A 20,000-nucleotide genomic window follows, 5' to 3' on the forward strand; every position below is an offset into this window, starting at 1 on the left:
GCGTGCATATACTTGCTAGTTCTGTAGTGGTGCTCCGCTTTTCATGCATATTATTGCATGAAAAAAGGCTCTCACTGACTTCTCAGTGAGCACAGTAGTGTATGAATGTCCTGTGATGAAAAGAAAAACAGGAACATTTATGGAAAGTGTTGCCACTAGATAGAAAATAAGTGAAAAGGAGTGGAAGACTCCAAGATGGCAGAGAAATATGCCATTTCAGCATTATTACCTTCATCCTGTTATAAGTGTAGCTCTGATTTTGGAGACCCAGCAAAATTAATTAAATGTTGTCTGTGTAGCCGGTGGGCTCATACGAAATGTGTGAATCTGGCAGGGATTAAATCTGAAAATATCTGCAACGTGAGGTATCTGTGCAATGTTTGCTTCACTGAGGTGTCGGCTCTGAAGAAATTCATCAATGATGTTGAGGAATTTAAGTCTGATTTGAAGAGCATTACTGCTAAAGCTGACAAGATGATGGAAATAGTTGATAATAAGATGGCAAGAATGGAGGAGATAAGTATCAAGGTCGATGAGGCAACAGAAGGCTTGGCGGAGTTGCTGAGTCGCTGAATTCTGCTGATTCGGAAAATTCCACACCTTGGCAGGATGTGAAGAGGAAGAACCTGCTTGTTGTAGGGGTAACTCAGGATTCTGAAGCAAATCTGAAGAATGAAGTTTCTCATGCTTTGGATGGAATGCAAATTAATGATACAAAGTTTGCTAATGATGGCAAAAAAATAGTGATGAATTTTGCCGATGAGAGTCTGAGAAATGAGGCAGCCCAGAAACTGGAGAATGTTGAAAAGTTGACAACTAAATCTGTTCAGAAAATTAAACCCAAGATAATGCTATGTAATGTCCATAAGGAAGAGACTAAGGAGGGTATCATTGATACAATCATTGCAAGAAATGACAACCTTCAAGCAGTTCCTGATATCAAGTCAAAGATTGAGAATATTTTTTGCAAACCAGCAGCAGGGGCACAGTTCATTACATCATGAAATGTGATCCAATGATAAGACAGTTGTTACATCAGCATCAGGACAGGATTAAGCTTGAGTGGGGAGTTTACCAGGTTCGCGACAGGTATCATGCACTTATCTGTTACCATTGTCAAAGGTATGGTCATACTGAGGCAAACTGCAATGCCAAGAAAAATGGTGAGCATCCCGTTTGCTTTAAATGTGCAGGCAACCACAAGTCCAAGGATTGCACATCTACAGAGAAGAAATGCATAAACTGTGTGAGGTTTAAGAAACAGAATACTGACCACTCGGCGAATAATAGTTGTTGTGTTGTGTTGGAAAGTGAGATTGACAGGATCAGAAATATTACAGATCATGGCTACTAATGCTGTGAGCTCTATGTTGAAATGTGGTTTATCAAATGTCCAGTCAGTTGGAAACAAGACAATAGAAATCAGAACTTTAATTAATGATGAGAATCTGGATATATTTGCTTTGACTGAAACATGGCTGAGTGAATATGATACTGCGAAAATTAAAGAAATGACCCCTGACACTCATACATTTGTGCACATACCAAGGAACACGATACAGACCCATACAGACTACATGAGCCAAGAAATAACCTTGACATGGGATGTTGAGTATTTGCGAGATGCGCACCAAGGATTTACAATAAACTGCCGAGTGATATTAAAGGTTGTGCGAGGAGCGATATCTTCAAAAAGAAATTGAAGACATATTTGTTCAAGGAAGTTTATGATTTTAACGGCATGGAAATCAGACAATTATAGATGCTAGTTGCTTTTGAGGGAGACTCTGCTGAGCGCTGCCTCGCAGTGGAGCAGAGCCTTGAACAAACACCCCAAGTAACAAGTAACACACACAGAACACACACACACACACGGCCCGGTAGCTCAGTGGTTAGATCGCTGGCTTCACAAGCCAGAGGACCGGGGTTCGATTCCCCGGCCGGGTGGAGATATTTGGGTGTGTCTCCTTTCACGTGTAGCCCCTGTTCACCTAGCAGTGAGTAGGTACGGGATGTAATTCGAGGAGTTGTGACCTTGTTGTCCCGGTCTGTGGTGTGTGCCTGGTCTCAGACCTATCCGAAGATCGGAAATAATGAGCTCTGAGCTCGTTCCGTAGGGTAACGTCTGGCTGTCTCGTCAGAGACTGCAGCAGATCAAACAGTGAATTACACACACACACAGAACACACACACACACACACACACACACACACAGAACACAGAACACACACACACACACAGAACACACACACACACACACACACACACACACACAGAACACACACACACACACACACACACACACACACACACACAGAACACACACACACACACACACACACACACACACACACACACACAGAACACACACACACACACAACACACACACACACACACACACACACACACACACACACACACACACACACACACACACACACACACACACACACACACACACACACACACACACACACACACACACACACACACACACACACACACACACACACACACACACACACACACACACACACACAACACACACACACACACACAGAACACACACACACACACACACAGAACACACACACACACACACACACACACACACACACACACACACACACACACACACACACACACACACACACACACACACACACACACACACACACACACACAGAGACACAGAGAGACAGAGAGAGAGAGAGAGAGAGAGAGAGAGAGAGAGAGAGAGCATTAGGTCTTCCAACACATCACTTACTCCACAGACATACAGTATGAGTATGAACCATATACAGTAAGGTCTCGGTTTACATCAGAGTTACGTTCCTGAAACATGACGTAAGTTGATTTTGTACGTAACTCGAGTTTCCGTACATTTCAAAGCATATTATCGAGTTTTCAACCAATCATTGTTTATGGTCATTCAGGTAAGTTAAAGGTTATATTGTTATATTATTTACAACTATGTAGGAATATGAAACACAAGTTTGTTTTTGTTGTTGATTAGGGCCACGAACGCGAAGGACTGCAGGTTGCCGAGAGAGGTGGACGCCTGAGGCCGCCAGGAGGGTGGACAGGTCGAATGTTGTGACACCCAAGGCGGACAGCTGGGAGTGTAGTGCAGTGCGGTGGGAGTAGAAGTGTGGGCAGCAGGGCAGAAAATGCAATAGGAAAGGGCAATAGGGATCAGCAGACAGGCACAGACAGTGCAAGTCAGCCGTGAGTGTCGTGTGGCCCAGGCGAAGGCTCCGGAGTTGTTATTGTTGTGATGGGTGTGCGAGCCCTCAAGGTCGTCAACCTCCCCGTTGTCATGGTAACGGGCTTCCCATTTTCTTTTTCCCTCCCTCACACACAGCTGCTGCCTCCCTTCTCATGTCTTTTAATTATGTCCTCTTTTTCTTGTAGCGTAATGGTTTTCCTTTTCTTAGCATCACTGCTGTCACTAAGAAGTTTTCTCTTTGGTGCCATTGAGCAAGATACTAAGAACTTGAGTCAGTAAACGCAGAAATAGGATAACACTCTTGCCAGGGGCGACGGTGTGGTGGAACTGAGGCAGGGTTATTGTATTCAAGCGTGAGGCGGGCGGTGTGGCGGGCAACCATCAACAATAACAATAAATCCCGCGCTTTACGATTTATAAATTTTCAATTTTTTTAAGCTTAAATTGCCTTATAGTGGACTGACGTAACTACGAGTTTGACGTAACTCGAGACCGACGTAACCCGGGACTTTACTGTATATCCAATCTTTTATCTTTTTGCATGTTCTCCTATCTTCACCCATATGGTACACAATTAATTCAAAATTTATAGAATTCATGTGACCCTAGAAGATAAACAGATGGTGGGATCCAAAAAGGGTTTTCATGATGGAGATACTAACCAGCATTTCTGAAGGAGGCTCCCATGACAACAGTCTTGTAACCAAACTTCTTATAGTAGTTGTAGATCTTAGTAACACTCTTCACACCAGGATCATCTTCAGGCTCAAAGGTTTTCTGATCAGTGTTTGCCACATACCTGGTTACAAGAAGTTGCATGCAGTTAATTACAAAGTTAATAACAAAGCAGAACATTCTTGTTAGTAGGGAAGTCACAACTACTAGAAGTCACTCATTCCTTGTTAAAACTTCAAATTCCAATAATCATCTAATGTGATACAAACAAAATCAGATGCATGAGACACAATGGAACACATCACAAACCAGTCCAAGATGCGACCAACAAAGGGAGAGATGAGGGTGACTCCAGCCTCGGCACATGCCACAGCCTGAGCAAAGCCAAACAGCAGTGTCAGGTTGCAGTGGATGCCATGCTCCTCCTCCAGTTCTCTGAAAGAAACAGCAGCAGCTTTAGAACTTCAAGGCAGTACTATTAAATTACAAGACAAAAATAATCTACAATTGTGGAGAGAGAGTTGCCTCCTCTGATAAAATATAGCATACACTTGCTACTTATTCTTATCAAAATACAAATAAATGCCATTTGCTGAATAACACAACTGGTTCCTTCACTTACTTTGCTGCCTGGATTCCTTCCCATGTAGATGCCAACTTAATGAGGATGCGCTCCTTGTCGTAGCCCTCGTCAGCAAACATAGAAACAAACTTGCGAGCCTTATTGATGCTGGCCTCCTTGTCAAAACTGAGGCGAGCATCAACCTCAATGCTTACTCGCCCAGGAACAATCTTCAGAATTTCACAGCCAAAGAGAACAAACAGTCTATCCATAGCCTGAGATACTTGCTCACCACTGGTACTAGAAAGACAAACAAAATATTGTGAATGGAAGGTCTTCTGAAGCACCTGGTAAACATTAGGTTAGGTGTTTAAAGACCTGCAAAATACATACAAAAGTAGAGGAAGATTATACAGTTAAGTGGTTACAAATAATATTATACAGTTGGTTACAAACAATTATAAACTTTGAAATGGAAATAAAGGAAAAAATGTTGTGGTGAGAGAGAGAGAGAGAGAGAGAATGTTGAATTTGTGCTAGTAGGTAACAATTATGTATTCATCAACACCAATAAAATAAAAAAAATCAAATTACCAGCATTATTTATGATATAACACAATGTCAAAAAGATATTACAGATAGCCTAAAGTTTCCCCTGCAAGAGTGCAACACTTGCATGCCTGGCTGGTCCTGAGTCATGCCCTTCATGCTCTCTAACTATCCACCAGACTGTTTCAAAGTCAATGCCAACATTACACAAGTGATCAGATAGGAACTAATAAAATCACATTAACCATCAAGGCTGAGTTTGTGAATATAATTAGTAAAAGTTAGCTCTTTCCAACTAATATCTTTGATATGAAGAAATCTACTTAAATGTACTTTCATTATTTTTTTTCTTTACCAGACTATGCTATCTGACAACAAAAACTATTCATTGTGTTTTCTCTTTTCCTGCAAGTTCATGTTAAGAAGTGGTAGGTTTGACTAGTGACTATTATCACCAGGATGTTTCCTTCTAGGGATTCCCACCAATGGCTTTCCCAATATACACTCATGTATACCTGAGTACACAACAATTCCTTCTTAAGCTTTGAAAGTCAAAATGATCATTCTCTACAGAAAACATTCAAGTAGCGGAAGCAATAACTGAAAAAACAAGTTTAACCCGTTAACAAGAAACAAACATCTGGGGTAGAGAGAGAGAGAGAGAGAGAGAGAGAGAGAGAGAGAGAGAGAGAGAGAGAGAGAGAGAGAGAGAGAGAGAGAGAGAGAGAGAGAGAGCAGGGAAAAAAGACAAAAAGAAAAGAGCTACTTCCTGTCTGTGATGCGGGACCACAGTAGGAAAGAATGTTGCCTTGAGGTTTCCCAGACATCATTTGTTGAGATTAACAGTTTCATGAGGTGTGGGAATGTAACTCATATCTGGCAAGACAGCTGTATGTACTGTATACAGCACATACACCTAATACTGCTCCCTGGCACAAGTAAATACACACAAGTAATCTAAATAAATGTTGACTATAGAATGTCTTAACATAATCTTATCAGTTATTTGTAAATTTTTTTTCTTAATTACTTAATTACTCCTATTCTCTCTACAACTGGGCTTTTTGTTGCTATTGTGTGAGTCAACCTTGATGTGACAGCATTCCTGGACATTTGACTTTGCCTCAAGGTCAAAGAAATTTCAGTAAAAAAAAAAAAAAAAAAAAATATATATATATATATATATATATATATATATATATATATATATATATATATATATATATATAATTCATAAATGAATAAATATAATAAAGAAAGGGAAAAGTAATCATATAAAAATTTAGCAAATAAAGCTAATAAATAAAAATAAAATAAATAATGAATATAAAAAAGATAAATAAATGACATTCTTCCACCCAAAAGTTAAAAAGACAAGCACCAGGGAGCAAATAAACCATTAAGCCTTATTTTAAAACTTTTCTTTAAGTACCAAGTGTTCATTCACCCACAATCTTATACTCAAACAAAGCTTTCCATTTCCAAGCCAGAGTACAGCACAACAGCCACAGGCATTACAAAACCAACACAGCTCCACAAGGTAAAGAAGTGAAATTTGTTGTGGGCGGCGCAAGAGAGGCCTTGAGACACTTTCTCTGTTCCTCCACTGGTTGCCTCACTCTATTGGCAACCACTGGAACACTCCCTCCCCTCCATCCCACCACTTCTTCACCCCCTCTAATCCCTCCCCTTCATCCCATCACTTACTCACCCCCTCTACTCCCTCCTCTCCACCCCATCACTTCCTCACCCCCTCTAGTCCCTCCCTTCCTTACCTCCTCTGATCCTTTCCCTCCCACCCCACCACTTCCTCACCCCCTCTACTCCCTCCTCTCCACCCCACCACTTCTCACATCCAGTACTGCCTCCCACCACTGGTCTGTGTCTGCCTCCACCTCACAGCTGCTATAGTATTGCCCTTGTTACTGGCCATGAAGGCACACACAACTTATGGTCAAATGCATGCTTAAAAATGGGTACATTTGTATGAGTATCCACCAGCATATCTGATTTATGTTTCATTAGTCTAATCTTTTTCTTACTTCTTTAGTATAGATGGTCTTCTTTCTTCATCTAAATAATCTCAAATGACCATTATAACGATCAACCTTTTTTTCCCTCAATTATTCAAACCTATTTACATACATAATAATTAAACTTTTTATCTAGTATCCAACAAACTTTTCTATCTTTTCTCCAGTACAATCAATGATGAGAGCTTCAGTCATATGATTAATGCATCTGTACTCGCCTTCCTTTCTTCTTCCCGTACTCCACAGCGTCAGTGATGAGGGAGGCGTACTGTGACATGTTGGCAGCCTGTAGGATGAGGGAGGGGTTGGTGGTGGCATCCGTGGGCTTGTACTTCTTCATTGCTGTTGAGAGGAGGTATGTATGAGCTGCACTGATGGACAGGTGGATCAGTTGGTACTTTGAATTAGGCTTCTATGTAACAACTAGTAACCAAATATCAAGGAACCCAAAACTGAACTGGTCAACAGAACTGGAATTTCTTAATTAAAAGAACATCAATTCAGATATTTATGTAGTACCTGGATCACTCAACAAGCCTCCCTTTAAGAGCTAAAACTTTGATTAGATAAATAACTACACCTCCCTCACATTCTATTTATATCCCCAAATCTTTCCTGATAAATTGAGCAAACAGTTACACAATCTTTTATATATATATTAGTTACATTACACATACCTTTCTGCCTTAGAGAGTCCATCACAGACCAGGACACTTAGAACATGGACAACATTCTATTGCCTTTATACCTCTTTATGTCTTTTGCCATTCAATGATATTGTTAATAATAATATTTAATTTTGGATTAATTCGCTATATAAATCTACAAATAGATTATATGGTTTTTGGGAACACCTACAGGGTCAGCAGAATTGTGCCCATAAGTGCATAGCATTGACATATTACTCATTACATATACTTGACTTATTCATGTCTAACACTGCCTCGAAGAGCAAAACAGCTGAGGAATGTGGAATGCCAGTATTGATCAGCTGAACGCAGGCTACAGGAGCCAGTGCTAGTCATTCATTACTTAAACTTAACAAGAACTTTCCTCAACTCCATAATAAATGACCTATACACAGAGTTATGTATGCATGTAAGTACCTTCATACATAGAACACAATCTAGATGGCTCTAGGATATAGATTATACAGTTTCTCAGTAGTTCTGCATGATATCAATAGATGAACAACATACAGTAAGGAACAATTAATATTCCCAAATATATAACTGTCAAAAAATGTTTCCTACAAGATTAATAACCAAGTTCTGCAAATCAAGGACTGGTCAAGAAACTTTTCCTTACAAGGGAGTGATATTAATGCTGGGTAAATAGAAATAAAATTATAAAAGATGAAATGCACCCAAAATGTGGAAATAATGTAAAAATACCAGCAAAGAGAAGCATTGACACTTCATTTCATAACTGTTGTATGTACAGTATCATTCAGCAACACCAAGCATCATTTAAATCAGGAATATCTTAACCAAGCAACGTCATATTACTACATGCTCCTTTTTAACATGACATTCATTTAACAAGAATAACTAATGTGTCTGTTTGTTACTGTCCTTCCATCTGGAGAGAGAGAGAGAGAGAGAGAGAGAGAGAGAGAGAGAGAGAGAGAGAGAGAGAGAGAGAGAGAGAGAGAGAGAGAGAGAGAGAGAGATTTAACTTACCATCATGGAGGGAGTAGTTAAGGGTGCTGTGTCACCCATTGACTATAAGACACTTTTTCCTTGGGCAGTACACCAGGCAACTACACTGGTCTTTTTCAGTTGTAAAGTGGATGAACTCCAAAGTCCTTAGGAGAACTGCAGACTTCATAACAGTAGGAGGGATCTCTATTTTCCCTTGCAAGGAAGTCTGGCTGTCCCTGACCAAACACACTTCTCTCCTTGCATAAAGCATATCTAAGTTCCTCTTGTTGTGACAGGCAGTCTTACTGGAGGATTTCATGTCCAGAATACAATATGATGGTTGCATAAGACTCTTACCTCACATGTAACAGCTACCAATCCGCCCAGCCCAACCCTGACACTGAAGCCTACTGGTGCCTAACCTACAATCTTTCCTATGATGAAATGGCAAGCTAAAAGTATATATTGCATAAATCAACAATTTCAATGTGATTACATGATCTACAAAATCTTTCATAATTTAAGTCTACTTCTTAATTGTACTAGGAAAGGTAATACAGAACGATGTAATCTGTGGAAAATTTGAAGAATTTATGGATTTAAATGTACAAAAGAGAAAAGAAAAAAAGAAAAAAATAATATATATATATATATATTACTGTATTTTAGTTCATCAACAGTTTTCTAGTAATAAGAGATGCCTAAAGCCATAGTGATGTCATTGGTAAAAAAAAAAAAAATGCTCAAAGTTTTACACTATTGAGAAAGCAGTATTTTAATGAATAGATATGGGAGGTCGAGTTTGATATGCTTCCAGGGCCCAACCAACCTAACCTAATCTAAATGTAGAGAGAAGGGCAGGCATCTAAGTAGCAGTCACGACAACCAGCAGTTGTCTGAGGCTCCAGTGTTGCAGGCCTGTAAATTCTGCCTCAGCCTGTGTGCCATCAAAACACTATGTTGCGACTCCAGGAATGAGCTCACCCATATCATTGCATATCGGGTAAAAGCAAAACTTGTCTAGCTTGCTGCTAGTCATGCCAAGCAGCAATGCGTGACGTATGCCCGTAACCGGTGAGGTGTCACTGCCCCGCCCCCCTCCTCTACTACCATCACCAGTCAGTTCACCAACACTCATTACAGAGCTAACACAACTCCTACTGCACACAGCGTCAATATATATTTATATACATTTATAGATAGCGAGAGACACAATTTAGACTCGGGGCAAGTGTTGAGGGCACCGGCCGGCAGGGCACACCTGAGATAAGGCAGCTTGGCTACAACAGGTGTCTTTCAACTTACCCTCAAAGTCCCCCGTGTCCGCCACCACCACCGTCATGTCCTTCAGCTGGTCCAGGGACGAGGCCATCTTGCTCTTCTTCGAGGGTGATTCTGACATGGTGAAGTCGGACACAGGGCTTTTATATATATATTGATCCTGGAGTGACGTCAAGCCACATGCGCCTCCCACAAACCACAAACTGGCCGCCTGGTGGCCGCCGTGTTCCCCCGCTGAGGGGCAGCACCAGCAAAGAACTCCACTTATTTCTTCTGTAATAACTCGCTCATATAACATCTACTCCATACTTCTTGTCTCTTATTTCGGTGTGTGCTTTTACTGTAAAAAGCATGTGTTTTTAGATGTGTGATGTTTTGAAAAACGTGGGTGTAATCAAACAGTCTTGTTACCGCAAGGCACTGTTTGGCATCTCTCTCTCTCTCTCTCTCTCTCTCTTTTTGTATGACATGAATTACTTGACGTATTCATATTCTCAAGTAATCCTACATTAGCCTAAATTCTGAATTTCATGTTACACTTTATATATATATATATATATATATATATATATATATATATATATATATATATATATATATATATATATATATATATATATATATATATATATATATATATATATATATATATATCAGCACAAAAGTGGTCGTTTCTAATTCATTATAGCATATTACTTCTCTCAAGTGTTTTGAATTATCATGTATAAGCTGGTCATGCAGTTACCATTTTTAGATTCTCAAGATAATTTATAACTAATAGCAGGTCTACCGATTTAGTTTAGAAATACCGGTATTTCAGCGATATTTTTAATGGACTGTTGATCGTTACTACCTACTTGAATATATTAATGTTCTTTGGTAACGTCCTTGACTCATAATTTGATTCCAAGAAAACAAGTGTTGAGCTGCATGGACAATCACCGTGTTGTGGGATTGCGTGGCTTGTGACTTCAGTGACTCGCATAATGTACTTACTACAAGACCCATATATGAAACTTTAGGTTTCAGACTACCTGCATAATTTGTTATTTCATGGATGTATATCTATATAAATGATGCAGAAGCATTGCTTTATTCTCATTAGAATCATGAAAACAATATAAACCCCAAATAACTTTCTTCTAGGCCTTTGGGAGCAAGGATGCATAAAAACTTGTCTTGTCAGACATCTATTTTTTGGCACAATCTTTCACATAAGTAGCCGTCATTTCAGTGTTTATAAATATTGAAGATTCAAACACCATTCCACTAACTTCTTTATTCTCTCTCTCTCTCTCTCTCTCTCTCTCTCTCTCTCATTTTGGTGTGCATGAGGGGATTTAAGATTACAAATGTAAAGACAAATAGCTTTATTGGACAAGTCAGATAGTTACTTACTTGACAAATTCACAAACGAGACTTCATAAGCTACAACCGGAGTTGGATCAATTGAAAAATCCCTCATATAACAGTGTGCGGGTCCCATCGACGGGGGCGGCGACACACTGCTGGTGGCACGTCAGTCCACCTGGCAGTGGCGGGAGGGGGGAAGGAAGGCGTTGATCACGACACCCTCGCGCCCCCCGACAGCTCCTGCTACTCATATCGGTGGCATTAACTAGGATGGTGGTAGCCGCTGACCCACCATGGGGCCCGCCTCGTGTAAAAGTAACGCCTCTGCGGTGGACTCTTCTTCTACAACTCACTGGGGTATTAGAAACCTCATGTCTAAATAAAAATCGTACCTTGCTTAAGTTACATAAATTCATTGTTTGCTTGAAAATAACAATTTTGTAGCAGGAGTGACTTTGCTGCACACTTGTCTGTGAGTGTTAATGGTAGTGGGAAAGGGGCGCAGCGGGCAGCCCCCAGAGAGGGGGACCGAGGCAGGGGCTGAGCGCTGCTGGTCGTGGTGGTGAGCGACTGCCCTGCCCCAGCCACGCTGCTTCACTACAGGCCCGCCACGCCCCGCCCACCACCACCGCGCCCGGCATCTCCTGGCTAAGGCGCTGGAGAGAGGGTTCCATTTGGTTTAGTATCATTACAGTTATGGAATTATAATGCTACAATTGACACTTCACACTCCCGGAAAAGGGTTTTAAAATCTGACTACTATTATACCATTTTATCTTTACACATGTTTTTTGGCTGAGAAAAAACTACCATTATTTTTTATTAGAAACTTGGACATTCAAGTGAGTGTGTGGCCTCACTGTAAAGTCCCTTGAGACAAAACCGCGGGACTGGGTGCTCAGCAGGAGTTCTGAGCCATGCTTCCGAGGCAGTGGGCCAGGAGTGAGGGGTGCTTGGTGGGCAACATGGGCACCGCCATGCACAAACACAGGGATATGGGAAGCAGCAACTGAAACATAAGGTGCCCCAGAGATGCATGGTGAACCCTCACTGGCACCCCGTCGCCGTCTGACCAAACAAACCCATCCCAGACGGCCAGATGGGCTCCCCCTTACAGCCAGAGGGCCATAGAACAGCCCTGAGCCCTTGCATTTCTTAAAGATGGTCACTAAGAAATTGTTTGGCTGTTCTATGAGCTTCCGGGTGGCGGAGAGAGCAGGGACAGATCCAGGCTTATTACCCGTTTGTCTGGTCTTGTTCGGTAATGTCAGAAAGGCAGAGGCCACACACTCACCGCTTGGCAAATAATCATACACAATTAATCAACATAAAAATGAAGGGATAAATAATTACTTAAACTTTCTTCAGGTATTCTGAAATGCTGATATTGTGTTCAAATTGGTTCAGCAATCATTGAAAATTTGCACAACAAAGCTGAGCTTTCTTGTGACATTTAAGGAGGATTTGGGCAGCCACAGAAGGAAATATGGAGAAGGGTTAAATGAATGGGATTTGAGGTACAGAGGAAGCTGCAGATGACTGGGTTCTGACACACATGAGATGTGGGACAAAAAATAATTACAGCAATAGAATTGAGCTAGGATTGTTCTTTGTGTCCATCAATGTCACTGATTAAACCAGGTAAATTACCCTTTTGTGCTTTCCTCTTACTAGTACTTGTGCGTAACTTGAAACACTTTACGCTTTAAGTAGGTGGACATTCCTAGGAGCAGTTCCCCTCTACTGGAAATCCTTTTACAATGTTTCTTCTGATCGGATAGAAATGGAACTACATACACAGTGTTGAAATTGTTTTCCATTTTCATCGAGTTTCTTTTTTGGGGGATTTACCTATGAATCTGCATCACATTCTACATATAATGCAATCTGAGCAATTTGTCACTGAACTCAATTGAAGCCATTCAGATTTTCTTTTCATAACATACATTCCACTAAAACTTTTGACTGCCCTTCAGCACATTTGGCATCACAGATATTTACTACAAGAGAAATAATTGCAGGAATATAACCCAACAAAAGTCAATACAGATACCAACAAACACTGATAGTAATGTGATGTGCTCCGGCTTAAGGAGTCCAATGCAAGGTGTCTTTTCATCCAAGAGATAACTTTAGCTCTGGGGCTACACTAATGCAACAAGCTATCAGGGAGATATTTCACTGATTACCATCTTAACAAGACTGAATAAAGCAATATGATTGATTTTCAGATTTGGATTAGCTTAAGGGAGTACAAATGTTTTTATCTAACTAAGAATTGCCCAAATTAAAACTACATTGGCAGTTGAGGTCACCATGAAAATGGCACTTAAATCCAAAATCTAAGTGCACGCTCATGATCATACGCAGGAAGGGTAACTGTATCAAAGATTTCAGCTTCTCTGAACGATTCCAATTTTACACTATCACCATGTGGTCCCAATAAGGATAATAGTTTTCCCCTGTTAGATGAATCCATCAATGGGTGCTTGGCCTGACAAGAGCAGAACATGCGCGCGAGAAGCAGCAGTGGACCAGGGAACATGACAAAATTTTGTCTTACTCAAGCACCTCACTTTTCTCCACACCTACACGAGGGAGTGTAGAGGTTGCCTTAAGGCATTATGAACACATTACCTTAGCGTTCACCTGGGCTTACCCCTCAGCCCGGACCTGAGCTTTAGGTGTGGCCGATACAGGTGCAGTCTTCACTTGTCCTCGTGGCAAGCAGCAGCAGCGGCAGGAGCAGGGGTGGGGAGGCAAGGTGTGACTGTATCAGGCATGGCATCTCGGCTGCCTGCCACCGCCACCACAGAGGCTTGCCAAGCTCTGGCCGGGAGGTCTGCTGGCAGCACCCGTCTGCTCAATATCGGGGGAGGGGGGGGGGGGGCTGGGAATCACGTGCCAGCCACCACCGCTTCCACGGAAACACTCAGCATCAAAGTCATGCAGCAACTCCATCAGGCTGACTAGACATCAAAGGAAGAGAATGGTGGCAGAGCTGAACCCATTCAGATGCAGCAACTCCCACCACTGGTGCGATGCTTTTAATCATCTTCACTATCCTCGAGCCGACTACTCACGAGCCAGCGCCACCTGGGCCTCTGCGTGTGTGCTGTCACCACCATCGCCGGGTCACAGCCGCTGGGGCCCCTGGACTGGTGGACACACTGCACTGAAAGAACTGCTCCATTTTTTTTTTTTTTTTTTTTTTTTTTGTTGTTGTATTAACTGATCAGACTTGTCTTAGTGTTATGCCAGATACATCCGTGTCCGCTACCCCAAGGGCCACTTCGTTCATCAAAACTAGTAGTCCCCCATTGTTTTCCCACTCTCACAAACTCATTTACACTGATTCATCTAATTTTTTTCAATATCAAAAAATGAAAAAGAAATATCCACTCAAGCCCATCAAACATGCTTCCTCAGTATACAACTACACGAGTGACCCATGCCAATGGTGGCCGTGAAGCAAAGAGTGGTGTTATCATAAGCGTGGCTGCACAGACACACACGCAGGCATGCAAACACCAATCTTCTTTTTTGACTGTATCCTAAGAGGGAATTTGGTTCCTTGAAAAGATACTGATGTTGATACTGGAGTGGTGGTGGTGGTGGGACTGGCTTAATTCCAGATCTTGAGGAAGCTGTCCCACGAGCCAGTGGCCACTGCCATGCCATCTTCTGTCACACCCAGGCAACTGACACGGTTGTCATGGCCTGCCAGTACACCTGCAACACAACCAACATTTGTCTTGTGACTTGGAAAACACCATGTCACACTGATTGCTTGCAATGCTGAGATTTAATATTCCTTCATACATTACTTAAGAGCAACTAAGAACAACCTGCATATTTCAATAAGTTCTAATAGATGTGCTCTATAACACACAACTATTACATCTTGAATAAAAACATAATAAAAAAAGTAATTTCAACACTAAATATAACAAATATGTGTGCTTACCAGCTCTCTCTGTCCTCATTGAATCCCAGACATTGCAGTTAAAGTCATCATAGCCAGCAAGCAGGAGTCTGCCTGATTTGCTGAATGCAACTGATGTTATGCCACAAATAATATTATCATGAGAGTACATAGCCAGCTCCTGGTCTGCCCGGATGTCAAACAGGCGGCAAGTGGCATCATCAGAGCCCGTAGCAAACGCATGCCCATTAGGAAAGAACTGAAATGAAGAACAAAATTTATTAAAGGGACATATAGGAAATTCTAAAGTTAAAAATAAGTTTTTAAGACAATATAAATGGTCTCTTCTCATTACATGACTAACAGATACGTTTACAACAGGCAAGAATGTAATACACCGCACTGCTGGCTGATATGTAAAGCATATTTCATATTAAAACACGACTACATCAGATAAAGTGGTTTTAAGGGCTCTCAACAACTCTGTAATGAATGCAGTAGTTTTCTACACCTGCCAGCAAAACATACCACATACTGTACTTCTAAACCTCACTTCTTTGGCAAATACGTACCCCTTTCTGGAGTACAACAACTTTATACAAATGCAACAATTACTTTGACTAAACCAATACCTCTATCAGTGGCATAGGATCTCCCTGTAGCATGACTGTGAACAGATAACATGGTTAGGCTGGAAAGAATATCTCTAATCTCAGCACAAAAATATGTTCAAACGAAAACAAAGTAAATCAATGAGGAATACATACTTTTATATATAAATATATATATATATATATATATATATATATATATATATATATATATATATATATATATATATATATATATATATATATATATATATATATATATATTTTTTTTTTTCATTTATTTATTTATTTTTTTATAATTCTATATGAGATGACATCCAAAAAGACAAAGAATGCACTTAAAAGCAAAGAAAACAATAAAAGAAAACAAACCCAAAACCTCCTTTTCTTTTTTGTTTTGTGAAAGAAGTTCCCAAGAGTTAGGATAGCAATACATTTTATTTTATCACTTCTAGTCCTTTAAAAAGTATATTCATTATTGTAAATTGCACAATCTAAACCTGTCAACTCTTTCAGCAACTGTTTTCTGTTGTGAAAGACACTCCAGCATCCTTTTATGACATTTCTAACAGGACGAGCCACTTTATGCTTTTGCCTCAAGCTTATTACTTCTTCACAAAGCCAAACTTTCCAGGAACTTATTTCATTTCTTGTGTCAGTTTGCCTTCTAAATTTTGTTTTTAACCTGTCAACTACACAATGGGGTGCCAGTGCAATTATTAGCAAAAAGAGTTCTCTAAATATTTTTAACTGTTATATGAGATGCACGATTTCATGAAAAAATATAGGAAAACAAAATACTATTTCATTATAGACATTAGTTCTGGCATTGTGCTGCAGGAAAGTTGTGGTGTTTCAGCTAGCTGGATGGTAAATTCAGTGGTGGTAAATGAGCTGATGGACAGTTTGATGTTTTGGTGAGGAGGATGTTGAGATAAGTACTACCAATAGTATGATAAATAATCAGTAAGAAATTTACTGATAATTCAGGATAATCTTTTTTTTTTTTTTTTATCTGTACAGTAGGCTACAGTTTCTATGTAGCCTAAAAGAAAAGTAAGTTTCTTCTATTGTATCACCACATCTGCATTTATTTGTGATAAGGTACAAGGTACAGAGGTTGAACTCACCCTGACATGCCAAACATCATTTCAAGATATATGGGAGCAAAATATGTATTGGCCAACAAGTCTAAAACCAGCCTTTAAATCACATGATGTAAGTTGCAGTTACACATTGTTCATCATGTGGTGTATGTCGTAATTTATAGGTTAAGAGGTGCCTCGCAGATGTAAATTTGTCAATAGGCATCCCAGTACACATCACCAATGCATATTTGTCAGTACAATCATGGAAACTTTAAAGAAAAATAATCAAGTTCCTACAGCCTGAGCTGTGGCTCACATTTGCATGCTCTCCAGCCTGAGTTATGGCTTCTATCCACAGGTTAATGCCCATAATATATACTATTCAAGTATCTGATATTCAACTTTTTGCCTTAACACACAATCTTTACCAAGTCTGAACAACTTCCTGCCATTTTGTCTTTATCCTCACACCTTGCTTCTCTTAATCTGAAGTGCATATGAATGAATTCTATTCAGTATCTAATGGAATAATGCTTTATATATCAAACTGACATCCCTTGTAGTAGAACCACACATTTCCTATACTAAACAAGTTCCATCCTTGTCAACCGGAACAACAGAAAAAGAAAAAAAATTTCCATTTTACATTCAAGGTGCTAATAACTATCAGCTGGACATTGCACAGAAGCAAGGAGCATGTTGACTTACGGTGACAGCATTGATGTCAGACTCGTGTCCAGGGAAGGTCTGGCGACACATGCCATCTCGGATGTCCCACAGCTTAGCCGAGGCATCACAGGCACCAGATGTGAAGGTCCTCATACTAGGTGACAATGATAGGGACATGACATCCCCAGTGTGGCCAGTGAACTGTGTACACTGCTGACCAGTCTCAATGTCCCAGAGAGCACTGCAAACCAAGGCAAAACATTGCACAACTTGTACCACAATCTAGATCCAGTAACAAACAGTCTAATAAAGAAGCTATAGCTCTTTATATATTTGAGCCTAATTTTACACAAAGTACGTAAGTCACAACAACCTCCCAAAAACAATTCGGTCATGTCAGTAAGTTCATTCTGGTCTAATACAAACATTCTATCTAAAGGTGTTTGCAAAAAGTGAAATTTCATCCTTTACTGTTCTTTCTTCACACAGCACTAAGAGCTCTGCAAAGATAAATGATGATTCTACATGAATAAAGATGGAAAGATGTTGTTTTCCCATTCTCCAAATTAGTTGCATTTTTCTATAAAAATAATTTATAATTCTGATTTAAATTAAAAATGGTCTTTTCAAAAGTTAATTCATACACTACTAGACATTCCCTGAAAAACTCTCATTCATTTTCATGGTCTTTTACAGTTATATTTCACCATAATTTTCACTTCCCACACTGACAGATATTGTTTGGTAGGCCTCTCTGCCATACTCATCCTTAATAGTATCATTCACTACAGAATTTTATCATTCTGTGTATCAGTATGTACACAAAGACTTTCTTCATACTACCTTCGGCCAATGACACCAGATTTAATGTAATAAAGCAACATGATCACATAGCACTCTGAGAATGGAGGATGAGAAAATTATAAAGGTCTTTCATTTACTCCTTGTTACAAGCATACACACGTAAACATTATGCAGCAGCCATACTCACCAGGTCATGTCTCCCGAGCTTGTGACTATTTGGTTATCATCTACAAACCGACAGCAACTAAGATAGCCAGTGTGACCTGGCAACTCCCTACTGACTCTCACATTGCCTTCTCTTGTCTTTAGACTGTGGGAGAGGAAAACATTTATTAGAATCATGGTACAGTAATCACTTACCATACAAATGATATACAATAACAGCAAATGACACCCCCATGTATATACAGTTTATCTGTCCATGTTCAATATTTTGCACATCTGAATACAGATAGTGTTATCTTTACACATAAGGAGGCATAAAATATAGTAATGGGTTTTCTTACAATGTGGTGACTGCTTGCTTTAGAGGTGTGTACAAGTTTTGAGACAAAAAGTGTGTAGCTGGAAAAATTCAAGTGTCGGAAAACTGGCCTCTAATTTTCTCAATAAAATCCAAAATTATGCACCAAATAATAAAGTGAAGAAAATCTACATTATTGGAAATCCCCCACTTCCTCAACAGGTGAAGACCTTTCCTGTGGAGAGTGGTTGTCCACCTGCCCTTACCTGTATATGGAACAGATATTATCAAGGCCACCACAGGCAACATAACTGCCCGAGGGAGCGTAGGCACAGGTCATGACCCAGCTGGACCGGAGGGGGATGGCATGCACCTTGTTTGTGGTATAACTGTCCCATACTATAAGCTTGCCGTCTTGAGATGCGGATACCAAATTCCTGAAAGAGAAATCATGGAGATTAGCTTTCATATTGGGATTCTGGTTTCAACATACTCATGTCACAGGGAATACAATCACAAAATGACAAATATGAGTTGAGTTACACTTTGGGTTCAACATACACCTATAATACTACCATGGGAAAACAAGAACTAAGTGGCTTCATCCTGGCTTCAACACAACACACTATAATTTCGAGAAGACAAGATTGCACTTCATTTTGTCTTTAACATAATGAAATCAAAACATAACAAAGTTTTATCTTAGATAGATAAAAACTATAAAAGGATGAGACATGAAACTACAACCTACCTAGATGCAAATTTTAAGAGTAAATTTATAGTTAATGATGCTCTAATAAATGCATTAAAAAAATGTAATAACAACTGTGCAAAAATCTTGATCCTAAATAAAGCCCTAGAAAGCTGCTGTCCTTCTAATAAGCTGACACAGAAACTTGAGGAGGAATGATGTAACAAAAGGCTATCAGATCTGGCACAGGAAAAGAAAGTAATATGACTCAACCCAATAGAGAGAATATAAAAGGGTTAGTATAGTGACTGATAATGGATCTGGAGTCCAGAACACCAATGTTCTATTGAAATTAGAAGACATACAACAGCTGGCCTCACAATGGAGAGAGAGAGAGAGAGAGAGAGAGAGAGAGAGAGAGAG

At 40.0% G+C, this 20,000-nt stretch overlaps 2 protein-coding genes across 10 annotated transcripts in view; both read right to left on the bottom strand.

The window, feature by feature from the left end:
- Positions 1-10,201, bottom strand: part of LOC123505522 (transaldolase-like) — a 12,593-nt gene extending 2,392 nt beyond the window's left edge. Inside the window, exons 1-5 of the mRNA XM_045256911.1 lie at positions 9,998-10,201; positions 7,268-7,391; positions 4,528-4,767; positions 4,215-4,340; positions 3,893-4,029 (exon numbers count right to left, since the gene is read on the bottom strand). Coding sequence (XP_045112846.1) covers positions 3,893-4,029; positions 4,215-4,340; positions 4,528-4,767; positions 7,268-7,391; positions 9,998-10,094 — 724 coding nt within the window. The 5' untranslated portion in view covers positions 10,095-10,201. The remainder of the gene's footprint in view (positions 1-3,892; positions 4,030-4,214; positions 4,341-4,527; positions 4,768-7,267; positions 7,392-9,997) is intronic.
- A 1,127-nt stretch (positions 10,202-11,328) lies between these two features.
- The window catches only part of LOC123505860 (guanine nucleotide-binding protein G(I)/G(S)/G(T) subunit beta-1), a 58,348-nt gene continuing 49,676 nt past the window's right edge, over positions 11,329-20,000 (bottom strand). For all 9 annotated transcript variants that reach the window (XM_045257666.1, XM_045257663.1, XM_045257662.1 and 6 more), the window contains exons 4-8: positions 19,153-19,323; positions 18,611-18,733; positions 17,659-17,860; positions 15,294-15,510; positions 11,329-15,058 (exon numbers count right to left, since the gene is read on the bottom strand). In XM_045257666.1, the coding sequence (XP_045113601.1) occupies positions 14,952-15,058; positions 15,294-15,510; positions 17,659-17,860; positions 18,611-18,733; positions 19,153-19,323 (820 nt within the window). In that variant the 3' untranslated portion in view covers positions 11,329-14,951. The remainder of the gene's footprint in view (positions 15,059-15,293; positions 15,511-17,658; positions 17,861-18,610; positions 18,734-19,152; positions 19,324-20,000) is intronic.

Source organism: Portunus trituberculatus, chromosome 18, assembly GCF_017591435.1.
Source record: "Portunus trituberculatus isolate SZX2019 chromosome 18, ASM1759143v1, whole genome shotgun sequence".
NCBI lineage: Eukaryota > Metazoa > Arthropoda > Malacostraca > Decapoda > Portunidae > Portunus > Portunus trituberculatus.